Source organism: Etheostoma cragini, chromosome 16 (assembly GCF_013103735.1).
Source record: "Etheostoma cragini isolate CJK2018 chromosome 16, CSU_Ecrag_1.0, whole genome shotgun sequence".
Classification (NCBI taxonomy): domain Eukaryota; kingdom Metazoa; phylum Chordata; class Actinopteri; order Perciformes; family Percidae; genus Etheostoma; species Etheostoma cragini.
In genome coordinates, this window is record NC_048422.1 from 4,215,623 (window position 1) to 4,229,571 (window position 13,949).

At 41.6% G+C, this 13,949-nt stretch overlaps 1 protein-coding gene across 1 annotated transcript in view; it reads right to left on the minus strand.

The window, feature by feature from the left end:
• Window positions 1–13,949, minus strand: part of fam102ab (family with sequence similarity 102 member Ab) — a 24,404-nt gene continuing 10,455 nt past the window's right edge. The window contains exons 3-12 of the mRNA XM_034895531.1: window positions 7,769–7,889; window positions 7,536–7,565; window positions 4,922–5,038; window positions 4,784–4,830; window positions 2,895–3,055; window positions 2,039–2,140; window positions 1,515–1,728; window positions 534–655; window positions 365–434; window positions 1–270 (exon numbers count right to left, since the gene is read on the minus strand). Of these exons, the coding sequence (XP_034751422.1) occupies window positions 225–270; window positions 365–434; window positions 534–655; window positions 1,515–1,728; window positions 2,039–2,140; window positions 2,895–3,055; window positions 4,784–4,830; window positions 4,922–5,038; window positions 7,536–7,565; window positions 7,769–7,889 (1,030 nt within the window). The 3' untranslated portion in view covers window positions 1–224. The remainder of the gene's footprint in view (window positions 271–364; window positions 435–533; window positions 656–1,514; window positions 1,729–2,038; window positions 2,141–2,894; window positions 3,056–4,783; window positions 4,831–4,921; window positions 5,039–7,535; window positions 7,566–7,768; window positions 7,890–13,949) is intronic.

Sequence of the window (13,949 nt, forward strand, 5' to 3'; positions counted from 1 at the left end):
TATATATATATATATACACACACACACACACACACACACACACACACACACACACACACACACACACACATACATACAGTACACACACACAAATCATAGTAGTCTTATTTCAAGCTAGATAAAGTATACACATACTTGCACATACAGTCACAGACAGACAATCTCATGTCACAGAATCATTAACCAGTTGATGAGGCTAGACAGATGTTAAAGTACAGAATCTTTTAGTGGGTCTCAATGACCACTGGCTCAAAAATACCAGGTGTTCCTCTGGGAAAACACAGAAATACAAGATCAGTTAGTTAAAAAGTAGGCTTGTTAAAAGAAAACAGCAAATCAATGTACCTGTTGTAAAACTGTGTACCTGTTGGCGAGCTGTGTCCCGCTGAGGGCAGTGGTCCCATCTTTGCTCACAAACAGTCTCAAGTTGCTGTCTAGAACAAAATTAAATAAAAAGGAATCGGGAAGAGAAGGTTTTGCTATGATAACACAAATGTTGAGCTGAAACTAAATCCCCCAAAACTCTGACCTACCTTCCTTGTTGCTGCTGTCATAAAAATTCTGACTCTGTACAATCTTCTCCACAATGTCATCTGCATCAATGCGAGTGTCGTCCACACAGCTGGGCTGCTTCTCCACAGTGTCCTTCTTCCTCCTGTTGTAGGGCAAGACGGATACCACCAGAGAGAAAACATTCATATTTGACATCCAAAACATATTAGAGGTTTTGCTTCATACAGAAGGATTGGTTGGGGGATATGATATTTTGTATTTTTCTTAGTAACAAAATCAATGTGCATACCCAAACCAACAATATGTATCCCCTCCAACAAGTACTGTATTGTGTGTTTAAGCCTGAATATTTTCTTCCTCTGTCCTATTCAATTCCACTTGGTCAGTGGCTCTCAGCCTCAGATACCGAGGCAAACAGCACACTATAACGTCTATATGGGATGCAGCTCAACCCCGGCGCTGTAAGATGATGTAGTTGATGAAAAGCAACAGGGTTCGTTTCCCATTGTTGTCCCACATTTAACTTAAACATACATTTTGTAAGCACATTTTCAAATGGGTGCTTTGTTATCAATTCAGGGGAATTCTGGGTCAATAATCTGATGTTGGCAAATGTGTGTGGTCCAAATTGGGACAACAGGATATTTTTCAAAGACCTAAATTCCTGCCAGCTTTAACTGCTGTCTTTACCCTTCACTATACCTTTCAGGCATCTGCTCAATCTTAACCATTTAAAGTCATTCAGCTATTTCTGGAGCAATATTCAGTATTTGATCTTCAGCGCTTTTTCAATCCTAGTGCTGAGTAGTTCACTTTCTTTTCTCCTCCCCATGGTACTTTCTCCCAAATTGATATCTTTCTTACTCTCCTGTCAGCTTGTGCTCGCACAGCCTTTTAGTAATATCATGTCCTAGGTGACATCTCTCTTCCTGGTTGCTGTTGACTGACTGGCAGGGGCAGGTGTGTTTTGTCAAAAGCACAGGTGTGTGTACTGTATATACCTGGAGGATCTGTTGGACATGAGGGCAGCTGCAGAGGGTAGAGGAGGTCTCTCCGGTTTGGTTGGAGTTGCTTGTCGGTGCGGCTCTGTGGGGCTGGAGGCAGTTAGCTGGCAGGGTTGGACAAGCCCACAGGAGACATTGCTGCTGGACGAGGCGTTCCTATGGTGACTGAGGTCAGTCAGGCTGGAGCAGCGAGAGTGAGCTGTGCTATAGCCTGGAGGAGAGGAGAGGGAATTAGAGTAGAAAAGAGGAGAGGAAAGGAGCACAAAAATCCAGGTGCACTGCATCCAGGATGATGATGTCCTCCTCCCTGCTACTTCCAACAGCTGGAGTGATAGAGAGAGAAGGAAACTGTACTTGCACTCTTCACTCCACTGGTCAAACAGTGTACAGGGCTGTCCTGAAGTGGTTTGGTTTCTAAATTGGGTTGGTAATAATAGGACTCTCAGGCTGAGCATCTCCCTGGTCTTAGCACAAGAAAGTAAACCCTCCTGACTTTGGTTGTAGTATGAAGAAACTCTGACCTGAAATCTTACTGTGCTGGCTGGCATAGCTGGAGCTTCTGAAATGTCCAGTGTGAAAGACCTCATCTTGGCTGGACACACTCTCTCCCTCCTCAGGAAGCCCTGCAGAACACACAGTAAACACACACACACATGCCTTGTATTGCATTTCCAGGCTCTCCTCCGCACAGCAGTCTGGGATAGGATTATTGTCTTTTCTTCAACACAATCACAGGTCTTGGGCAGTGCAGGCATTTCTTTAAACCAATCAGAATGGTCTTGGGCAGTGTTAAGCACCAAGCAAAGCCACAGTGCTGCTGCAAAACAGCCTCAGGAAGGAATTGTTTAGGTGGAACATGCGTACGTTCATAGGTTGTTTCAGTCTTTCAAAAGAAAACTCAGAGCAAGCTAGCTGTCTGGATTTACCCTGCAGAGATCTGAGGAGCAGGTAACCATAGTCCTCAGAAATCCACCGGAGGTTAGAACGCCAACACAAAGAAGTGGAAAGTAACAGGACAATATTTACAGTATATATTTATATACTTCATATAGTCACAGTATATACAGTATATACACTGTATATAATGTATACAGTATATATTTATATACTGTATTTACAGTATATATCATTGCACTGGTATCAAAAGGGTGAGTCAAGTCAGGCAGAGCAGAGCCTTAACATAAGAGTGGAAACATAGAAGCCTAATGGTCTGACTGCTCATGTTTTTTCCCACATGACTTCGCTGTTGCAAAGTCACTGTGTGCCCAAATCTCAAAAATGATAAAGAAAAATAAGACCCAAGTTTTAAAGAGTTAGAATCGTCTTTCAATTCCAGTTGGTTAAAGAGTACAAAGAACAATAATACTGAGCAGTTACCTGAGCTACGTACTGACGATTGTCTGGGTTTGAAGGTGCGAGGACCTTCCCTGATGCCTCCAAGTGGCTGCCCTGTGGAATCAGTGCTCTCACCCTTACAGTCCAGCTGCAGGGTGGGGTCCTCGTCCCCAGTGGAGAGAGATTTGGCTGTGCTGGGAGGCCTAATGGTAAAAACACAGGCACAAAACAAAAGAGTGCTACAAAAACAGTCACATTCCCTTTTTTTGGGTCAGTCTGAGAGGGAAAAGGAACAGGTGCATGCTGGGGTTCAAAAAACAGCCGAAAGTTATACAGTATATTGAAAACTGGGTCCTGATTAGGCTCGCTTATTAACAAGGTCAGCCGTTGTTGCAGCAACTGTGACACAAAACTCATGGAGGTTATTTATCATAAGTTATATTTAAGCCGACTACACAACAGGCTGTTCCATTGACTTCCTATGGGGAAGGTGGTGGCTCGGCACTACTCCTGGCAAAGATTTGCTGCTTTGCATTGTGTTCAAACTTGAAATTATGTCAACTTTGACCTAGTTGCCGGTGGTCTTTCAAAAGCGCAAGCAATGAGATAACAGCATGTTGTTACCTAGCAACAGGGAAGAAGCTTCCTTGCCACCCTTGGTTACGAATGCCTATGCTGCGCTTTGCTCTGCGGCCTACCTGGCAGTGCGCAGAGAGCTTTAGATTCGATGTGACATCCACTATCTCAGGCTATAATTATCTTGTAGTGTATCTACCACACCTTAGTCTGGATCAACGACTGTACATTTCCAGGATAATTGCCTCACATTCGGCAGACACGGATGTCCCTCACCTTTTTCTGTTGCAAGCTTTCCGCTGAAAAATTGCAAGTTTTGAAGACAATTTGGACAGTTCGACAAGGCGGGCTTGCTTGGCTGTTTTAGGGAAGGATTATAAAGATTTACAAAGAATGTTTATTTACTATCTAAGAGGGACTTATAGGGGCGATTAGAGGGATTGTAGTGGAGAACGTACACACGGCCATGCACTGGTAAGAGCAAATCAAAACAAGTTTATAGTTATTTATTATTTTTTACTTATACAAGACTATTTTGCAGAGCCACAGTCTCTGCATACAGAGTGTTTTTCTGTGTATGTGTGGTGTAGCCAGACCTTACTACACAGTGCGGGGGAGATAGGTCTGGCAATTCAAGCCTAATCACGACACAATTTTTATGTTTTCTTCAGCATAACAGTATTCCAGTGATATTTCTGTCTAGCCACCCATACTGCTAAAAGCTAATTCGGCCTATTTTTTGTTCTGAGATAATTGTTTTGGCTTTTATTGCCTTTACTTATGGGGCAGATTAATTTAGAAAAGTGGGAGAGAGAGGGGATGACATGCAGACAAGGGCAACAGGTTGGAACCAAACCTACGGTCGCCGCAACAATGACTGAGCCTCTGTACATGGTGCGCGTGCTCAACCAGGTGAGCTAACAAGGAACCGCACGTCTGCCTAATTTGAATGGTGTCAATTTGCCAAAAGGTAAAAGAAGTGGGGCTCAAGTTGCAGCCCACAGCTAACTGTACATAATACTTCTTGTTTACATTCCCCAAGGTCCCCAAACACTCTTGGGCAAATAACAGATGCTCTAGTTACCAAACATAAAACCAAATCAAAGTAAAACAAAGTAATTGTAGAAGTTAAAATAATCCACTAAAATTCTAAAACACTTTTTCCTCTGTGGACTTGGGTCTTATGTTATAGGGACACTAACACTCTCGTCTGTCCATCCAAACACAGATATGTTGAAATCTGTGGACACAAACAACGACCATAGACATGGAGGGGGTGACATGGGTGAAACAGTTCTCTTAATTGTGTCTGAGTGGGGCCACTGTGTCCAAATCCCTGAAAAAGAGGAACTCACGTTTTAAAACAGGGATCCCCAGACAGAAGAGTCATCCCAATTGTAACCTATAAAAAACACATATTTTATTAAACCTCTGTTCTGAGCAATTCAGTGTGTGTGTGTGTGTGTGTGTGTGTGTGTGTGTGTGTCTCCTGCCTTGAGAATAGAGTTGTCCTGTCGAGTGTTTTTGGTGTCATAACCCTCCAGGATGCAGCAGCGAACTGCGGAGCCCGAACCAGCAAACTCTGCAATGTTGAGATCAGCAAAACCTAGCTGGAGACAGACAGACAGGCAGACAGGCAGGCAGGCAGACAGACAGACAGGCAGGCAGACAGACAGGCAGACAGACAGACAGACAGACAGACAGACAGACAGACAGACAGACAGACAGACAGACAGGCAAGCGGACAGGCAGGCAGACAGGCAGACAGACAGACAGGCAGGCAGACAGACAGACAGACAGACAGACAGGCAGGTAGGCAGACAGACAGACAGACAGACAGACAGGCAGGCAGACAGACAGACAGACAGACAGACAGACAGGCAGGTAGGCAGACAGACAGACAGACAGACAGACATGAGAAAATAACAAAAACCTTAAAAAGAGTCTAAAAATAAAAATTTAAGGTGGGAAGTGAAAAGTTATCCACAGATTAAGAATACATCGTAGGTCAACTCTGGTCCACTTCTTTTTTTTATAGGAAGTGAATGAAGGAAACAGAGAGTGGCTTTATGTAATGTAGAAGTCAACAACCTACTTTAACCTCATCCATCAGTATTGTACCCAGTCAGCGCTGCTTCTCACTTGAGAAGCCACAGCCACTTTTGTAGTGTAGTCAATTGAACATTTGTTGAAAAGGATTTGCAAATCATTGTGTTCTGTTTGCATTTCCGTTTTACACAACGTCACAACCTAAATAGGAAGATAACTCAGCTGTAAGTTTTTGTTTTCTTTGAGCCCATCACTGCCGTATAGTCGATACACTGTCTAAGATGCTGTGTGGATTACTTTTCAATATCTCTTTCTTAATTCAAACAGCAACAACAGTAACAGTTTGGTGTAGACAGCTGGTCGCACATTTGCTGATTGTGAGCTGACCATAGTTCTGATGCAACAATGGCTGTAATGAATGCACGAGGGATAGGTTACATGTGTGATTTCTGATGTATTCTATCTAATGCAGTATGTTAACACATAATCTGTTGTTTGGATTTATGTTCAGTTACCACTTTGTGCAATAAAATGGTTAATTATTAACATTGCTGCTTGTTCTGCCTGTGCAAATATGTTTTAGCCTGAATACAGTAGGAGTAGACAGGTGTTGTATACAGCCTTATAGACTGAGCTTTGTTGGTTGAGCATGCTGTTAAGACAGTATTTTGCTGTTTTTGCTATTGTAATGCACGATGTTGGAAAGTAAAATTGTTGCGTTTTTTCAATTTGTCTAAGTCCTTCTAATTTTAGTATTTTTTTTGTACTAAAAATTGGCCCATTAACTTTTGTACTGGCCCACCCAACATACAATTTCTGACTATGCCACTGGTTGTCCTCTCATATACACACACACACACACACACACACACACACACTCACACACACACACACACACACACACACACAAATGGGGCATGTATACCATTATGGTTATCCATGCCAATTTTGTGAAAATATATATTAGTTTTGAGTGTTTTCCCTACGTTTTTAACATCTCAAGAATGTAGCTTAACTGTAATTTTTCTGCCCAGTATGCACTGGCTGTCTGTGTAAGTGCCGCTGCTTTCAAGGTGCTTGTGTGTGTGCGTTTTTTTACCGCTAGTTACTATGAAGGAGCTTGCTACAGTTATGCTACATTCATGGGATGTCCCCGACCCGATACCAGATAAGCGGTCGAAGATGGATGGATGGATATCGCAAACAGGGGTGAATCTGGATTGCGATTTTATAACTATTAATCGCGCAAGCCTAGGCGCACACACACGGAGCAGAAGAATGGCAGAGGAAGAGGAGCGCTGTGTGGTTATATTTTCAGGCCAAAAATGAAACAAGGGCAAGCCGTATAATTTTAAGATACAGTGGTAACACAACAAATTACAACAAGCATATGAAAATTCTGTCCTTGGTCAAACTTTTAATAATCCAAAATACAAATTACGAAACTACTTAAAGGTTATCAAAATTCATTATGATTTAGCAATATGATGTCGCATCTATCTTAAAAAGTATCTGTATTGTATTGATATTGTTGATACTGTCAATCTATTTACTCAGTTCTGGATCAAAACCACATTTAGCAGTATTGCACACTACTAGTAGCTAGCACCATTTCCAAAAGTTGCTAAAAGTTGCTAGTTGATGTCATACGCTCATTTGCATATGTGTGACATAATTATGCAATAATTTGCATAACGCTTAGTTGTTGTGTCAGCAAGGTAGACAAAAAGAAATAGAAAATATTGGCCAAATAACCACAAACTCACTGTTGGAATTATATTAAAGTACAATTATTACATAGGGAGCCTATATTTGAAGTAAACTCTACAAAGGGAGGGAGATATATCGATAAAGAATTCTCAAAGAAGACCGGCCCTCCCTCCCTGCCCCCCCCCCCTCCCCCTTCTACCTGCCTTGCTACAGAAAGTCATCAGATTTGACTAGTTGCTTTTGTGAAAACGTTTGATAAGGGGGTCTGATAAATCTCTAAATCTAGCAATCTCTATCTACATTCTATCTGTAGTACTTGCTAACTACATAATCAGAAAATAATCTTACCTTTGAGAAGGCTTTTCCTCCTTTGAGCTCCTGGAGAGATAAAAAAAACAACAACTGTCAAAACAGTCTATGTCCGACTGCTAACACAGTCATGTAAAAGTGGGAACTGGGACAAGTGCTGTGGGACAAACCAAGTTTACGTTGCATACCCTTCAACATGCAGCTGTATTATAGGTTAATGTGGGGTAAAATAACATTGCCTTAAAATGGGGCTGCTGGGAAATGTAGTTTACCTTACGTACAGAGACCCGGCAGATGCAGGGGTCCAACACTCCAGTAATTGGATTCGCAATCATTTTACACACAAAAGAGAACTTCTTCCTCCATCGAACACAGTTGTGCTGCACCTCCTCCCTACACACACACGAACACACACACACACACGTTAGACTGTCTGGAAGACAAATATTGGAAAAACCATACAGTTTAACAAACATTATGTTATGTTATTTTCATATGTTATATGGAACATTCAAAGCTGGAGTGTTTGTACCGTTTCAGCGCCAAATGTCAATTTGATGTCTTTGAGTTGGAGTTATTTTAGCATTTAGTTGCTGTACATAGACACGTTAAAAGGTAAGCCTAATAGAGTAAGATTCAATACAGGATGAAAAAAGATTTGAATTCGATAAGTGGATTCCGTATTTGATTTGAATTCAATGAAATGTTATTAGGTTTGACCTAGTAAAATTGCCATCTTGACTTTTATATGAAAGTGACTCAGGAGCTAATTCAGACATGAGACTGACATGTTTCTCTGAATCGTATTTACGTATGACATGCACCATGTCCTGAAAGACGCTTTTGCTTTACTGAACAAAGACGCTTCCTGTAACTCTTTGGCTCCTTGTGCATGGCAGTGAACCTAAAAGTGCTCTATGAATGTGAAGAAGAGTGAAGCCAGTCTGGAGCTAAGACTACTTTAGCTGGAGAAATAAAAGCCTAAAAAGAGTGTGTTCTTTATCTCTTCATTTGTGGAATCTAGGAGGCCACGGAGGGAAATGAGGACTCATGGGATTGATCCAGTGTGTCCCTCCCTCAGTCCGTAAACAGTTTTTTTTTATCCTGAACTAATGAAATAAAGAGCAATTGTAAGCTATAAAGCTTAGACCACGTCAGTGTCATGAGGGAACTTATACTAAAGCTGTCAGGGTTCCTAACATTTTCCCACACTTTATTACCACAACACACACGCCACCAGCATGCTCGGCTTGTCCCAACTTGTCTGTTAAACTTAGATGTTATCTGACCCTGCCAAGCTCATGTCAGAGGAAACATAACATGAGAATGGCCCAGCTCTATACATGATCAGATCTTCAGTTACACAACACACTGCTGCTGCGTTGCTGATAACAGAAAGTCCTACATACCTGTTCTTTGGAAGGTGATGTCAAAATGTCCGATACAAACAACATGGGAATCTGACATTATTTATAACGATTGGCATCATATATTTTTCCCTATGCAAATCCACATATACACTATGATACCACTGAACTTTTGAAAACTACGCCTATCAAAATGATTGCGATAATTTGTGTTTGACGCGTGTTCTGTGATTTGGGCCTTGGCCCGCTCATGTACAAACTAATCTGTTTGGAATGCACCTTATTCTCTACCGCACTATTCACTTTAAACACGGATATTTATACTTTATACTCTTTCCCAACTGTATGTATCTAGCATCTAGATATTTATAAATACATACTCTACATTCTCTGCACACCCATATAAGCATTTATTTATTTTAATTCATATAATAACTCAACTTTTCCACAGTGTTTAATAGTTTCTGTGCTTTATCTTTTAAGCTGTAAACTTTGCTCGTAATTTCATACTACAGTATACTGTGGTATGATATTAAAGAAATCTTGAATCTTGAAGTTTGAGAAAGACGAAGCAGCGGGACAGAAGGGGATGTCTTGCAGAAACAAACCCTCGTGAGCACAAAATGGATAAAGAAAAGGGTCTTGGGTGCCCAGAAAGCTCAGTTGGTAGAGCGGGCGCCCATATTTAGAGGTTGAATCCTCGACTCAGCGGGCCCGGGTTTGACTCCGACCGGCGGCCCTTTACTGCATGTCATTCCCCCTCTCTCTCCCCTTTCATGTCTTCAGCTGTCCTGTCAATAAAGGCCTAAAAATGCCAAAAATTATCTAAAAAAAGAAAAAGAAAAGGCTCTTCTAAGTGGCCAGTTGAGTTTCAAAGTCCTTTCAGATGGTTCTTTCAACAAGGATCTCTCTTTAATTCAAGCCGGTTAATTAATCCTAAACCTAAACTAAATTATAACTCGTATGAAAGCCTTGCTTTTAATCTTCAACACCCGTCATGGAAAACATTACCGACATTTATATTTGTTGTTGAGCTCCAGGTCCATATTCTGAATTTCTATCTGGGTTTTTATCATGTGTGGTCCTTTATTTAAGTATATAAGTATATAAATTTAAGTATTTATTGTAGGCGATTTTAATTTCCCTGTGGACGTTGACAACAATAGCCTTAGAATTGCTTTCAACTCACTACTTTATTCAATTTGTATTATTGGTCCGAGTGTGCATGAGGCCAGTCACTGTTTTAACCACATCGACCTTGTGCTGACATAGGGCATCAATAGTGAAGATTTAATAGTATTACCGTAGAATCCTTTTGAATTCTTACTACCCAACTATATTAATGTAATTAAAGCTTCTACACTAGATGTCTATCTGACAGTGCTATAGCTAAATTCAAGGAAGATATTCCAACAGCATTTAATTTAATGCTGTTTCTTAATATAAGAGGACTCCTATGTTAACTTAAGTCGCTCCCAAATTTGTAGATGGAGCTATGCCCTCGCTACGGACGACTTTGGACTCTGTTTCTTCTCTCAAAAGAAGAGAAGGAAGTAAAGGAAACCAGCACCTTGGTTTAACTTACAAACTCGCAAATTCAAACAAATCTCCTGAAAACTGGAAGAATCTTGTTTAGATTGGCGAGCCAGTCTTAAAATCAAATAGAAAGGCCCTCAAAAATGCCAGACCAGAACATTACTCATCACTTATAGAAGAATAGAAGAACAACCCAAAGTTTCTTTTCAGCGCTGCAGCCAGGTTGACAGATCTATTCCTTTAGCTCTGAGTAGTGACAACTTTATGAACTTCTTTAATGATAAAGTTATAGCTGTCCAAAATAAGGCTGAAAAAGCCCAAAAAATAATCTTTAAAAAAAAGTGATTACTTTGCGATTAATCACAATTTAAGTTGGTTATGGATAATCATGCAATTGAATATTTGTAATGGATCAAAAGCCCTACTGAAAAGATAACTAACATGCCCTAATTCAAACTTCATTATCTCAAGTTTTAAATATATATTTTGTTTCACAGATACAAGTCAAATACACAATTAAAAACAAAAACTATTCAGAGAGCTTTGAAGCAACACATTCCCATCCAACTGTAGCCCTTTGCTGCATGTCAACCCCCCCCCACTTTCCTGACTCAATCTGTCTTATAAGATTAAAGATTATTAATAATATAAATAATTATTAATAAATAATAATAATGCTAAATGAATAGCATAGCTATTTAGTTTTGGTCTCCCTCATGGGAAATTCTAAATAATGAAAACAAAACTGCCGCATCCACATGATACAAGCCCCCCCCCTCCATGTAGTTTGCTAATATGATAATCTCTTCAGAAGATTTAATTATCTCTATTTTCTGCACGCGGAAGTTGCCAGACAACACAATCCTCTGAAAATAGCCAGAGACTATGACTAAGACTGACAGTCTTAGTTAGCTTTGCATCAATTCATTGGCAGTGGCTGAAATGTAACAGACTTTCATTAATATAAAAAGTTACACACTAAAGCTTTAAAGCTGCATTAACAGTCTAATGTAGACACTCATCTTGCTGACCGGTAAATCATATGTGTCTCTAATTTTCATTTATCAGCGGAACAGGCTGACCTGAAGTATCCAGCTCTTAAAACAACAAGCCTCAGGGCTGCTAGCTGCGTTAGAGAGGCAGAGAATGGCCAGACAGGTTCTACCACTTCTTCAGCCAGACATGCCTGCCTTTACAAACACACCATTGTCCAGCATTAGATACAAGTAACGCTTTCCCCCACAATGAAGCTTTGCCTTACGTTCGTAAGGGTCACGTCTGGCTTAGTGACCAATACATGACTTTGAATGTCAGTAGACATTGTTGGCTGTTGGTAATTACACAGAAATTAAGTATACAACATAAATATAGAAGGATTAAGGATGGGGATGTCAGCATTCTTATGCCAGAGCCACAAGATGGTAGCAAGTGTGGTGAGATTGATGCAGCTGTAAAGGGGATTGCAGTAGACAGAATAAAAATAATTTAACATTTTTTAAAACAAATTTAAAACATGAATTGATTTTTGGAATTCTACGAATAGATTTTGAATCGGTAGAGCTTGAATCGCAATTCGAAGACAAACCGACTTTTTTGCACACGCCTAATCTTTACAGACTACGATCGCTACCACTAGCAGCATTGGCTACATGCCGATGAACGGCACACCACTGTGTGTGTGTGTGGGTTTGTTAAGTTAAGTGAGGAGATAAAGTGTTGGTTTAGAGGTAAAATGACGCAATGAGCTCAGAGTTTGAATATCTGTAATGAAGCTGTCCCTGAGCCTGGTGGTGTGGGACCATGTGCTACAGTCTGTCGGCCGCACGGCAGCAGACTGGGGTGCCTTGCGTCTTTGATGATCCATATGGCTTTCTTCCTGCACCAGTGTTTGTAGAGTTCCCCCACGGGTGTGTCCTGGCTCAGTCCTGGTGATGTGCTGAGCCCTTTTCACCAACCTCTGTAGAGCCTTACGGTTGAGGGCAATGCAGCTGCCATACCAGGAGGTTGTGTACTTAAGCCAGTCAGGATACTCTCGGTGGTGCACCGGTTGAGTATCCTGGAGTCCTAGGTGAACCTCCTCAGACGGCAGAAGAAGAAGAGCCACAGTCTAGCAGTAATTGTAATAGTGCTGGTTAGGGATGCAACACTGCATCGTGAATTGTTTAAAAATCAATATAATTGTGTTAAGATTACAACCGGTTGAGATAAATAATGAATTGCAATGCTTTTGCAATTGGCAGGCAACCCTGTCAATCTACCTTCCACGTTGACAGGGTACGCAGTTGCTTATGGGCCCAGACCAATCAGGGGCCCGTAACACTGGAAGACAGCCGGGGCCCCCTATTGCATTTTCATTACTCGAGACAATAGGCTTGTTCGAGATGAACTGCGCCTCGCCTGTAAAGTAGACGAGAGCAGGAGGCAGAAGCCCGGGGTGGGGACCAAAAGCTGCGGTAAAGTTGGACAGTTTCCAGCCGATTCAAGCCGCCTTCAGACTGAACAGGAAGTGACAAAAACACTGTGGTGCTATTCCGATTTAATAAAATATAATCAGACCCACATATCCGCTGTTACACAGTCTCTAGTTGTTTTACTTATGAGAGAGTAACTCTCAAAATGTTCTACAAGCAATCTGTTGCTGATGTTACTTAACAACAGACTGGAGATGATCCGTGATCTGAATGGATTTAGTCTCTCTTACTTCTAAACGTCACTATCAGCCACACAACGTGTGTTCTGTACAGAATAAGTCTTTAAATCAGACAAATTGCATCCCTCCGATTCAAAACAATAAAAAATGTATGTAAAACGTCATCGTGTTCGGTCGATTGTTTATGAAGGTAAATATGGTGCAAAAGTCTGTGGAGCTCTGAGCCAACAGGACGCCATGGTCAGCAGGGTTTCTATCGCCTGATGAGGGACAACTCTGTCCGGCTTATTTATGTAGCATGAAAGCTAGCGTTAGCTAACTAGCAGCCAGCCCGCTTCTAAATACAATACCTTTTAATTATCTCAATACTTTTTAACAGTCCAACTGAAACACTGGCGGTGAGCTCCAGCTCCTGCAGATGGGCCACCGTCAGTGGGGTTCGGCCTGCGTGAAAACATCGCTAGAAAGCTCCGCTGCCGACCTCGATGTGATCTGATCTACAGCGGGACACGGAGAGCTCCAGAACCGGTAGCAGAGGAACAGCCCCCCCGGAGCACACCGCCATTGTTGTTGGAATAGCAAGTTAGCAAACTAACCCCGCTTATAAATACATACATTTTAGTTATCCCAACACTTCAGTCAAACTGAAACACTGCTGGTGAGCTCCAGGTCCTGCAGCCGCGGACGAACCGCAGTCAGTGTGTATAACGCCTGACTTTTAAATTAAATTGTATTTATTTGCAAGTGTGCTTGTTGGTTAGTCCGCTAACGCTAGCTTGCTATTCCACCAACACTGGCGGTGGGCTCCGGGAGGGCTGTTCTGCTGCTACCGGGTCTGGAGTTCTCTGTGTCCCGCTGGAGATCAGATCACGTCCAGGTCGGCAGCGGAGCTTTCTAGCG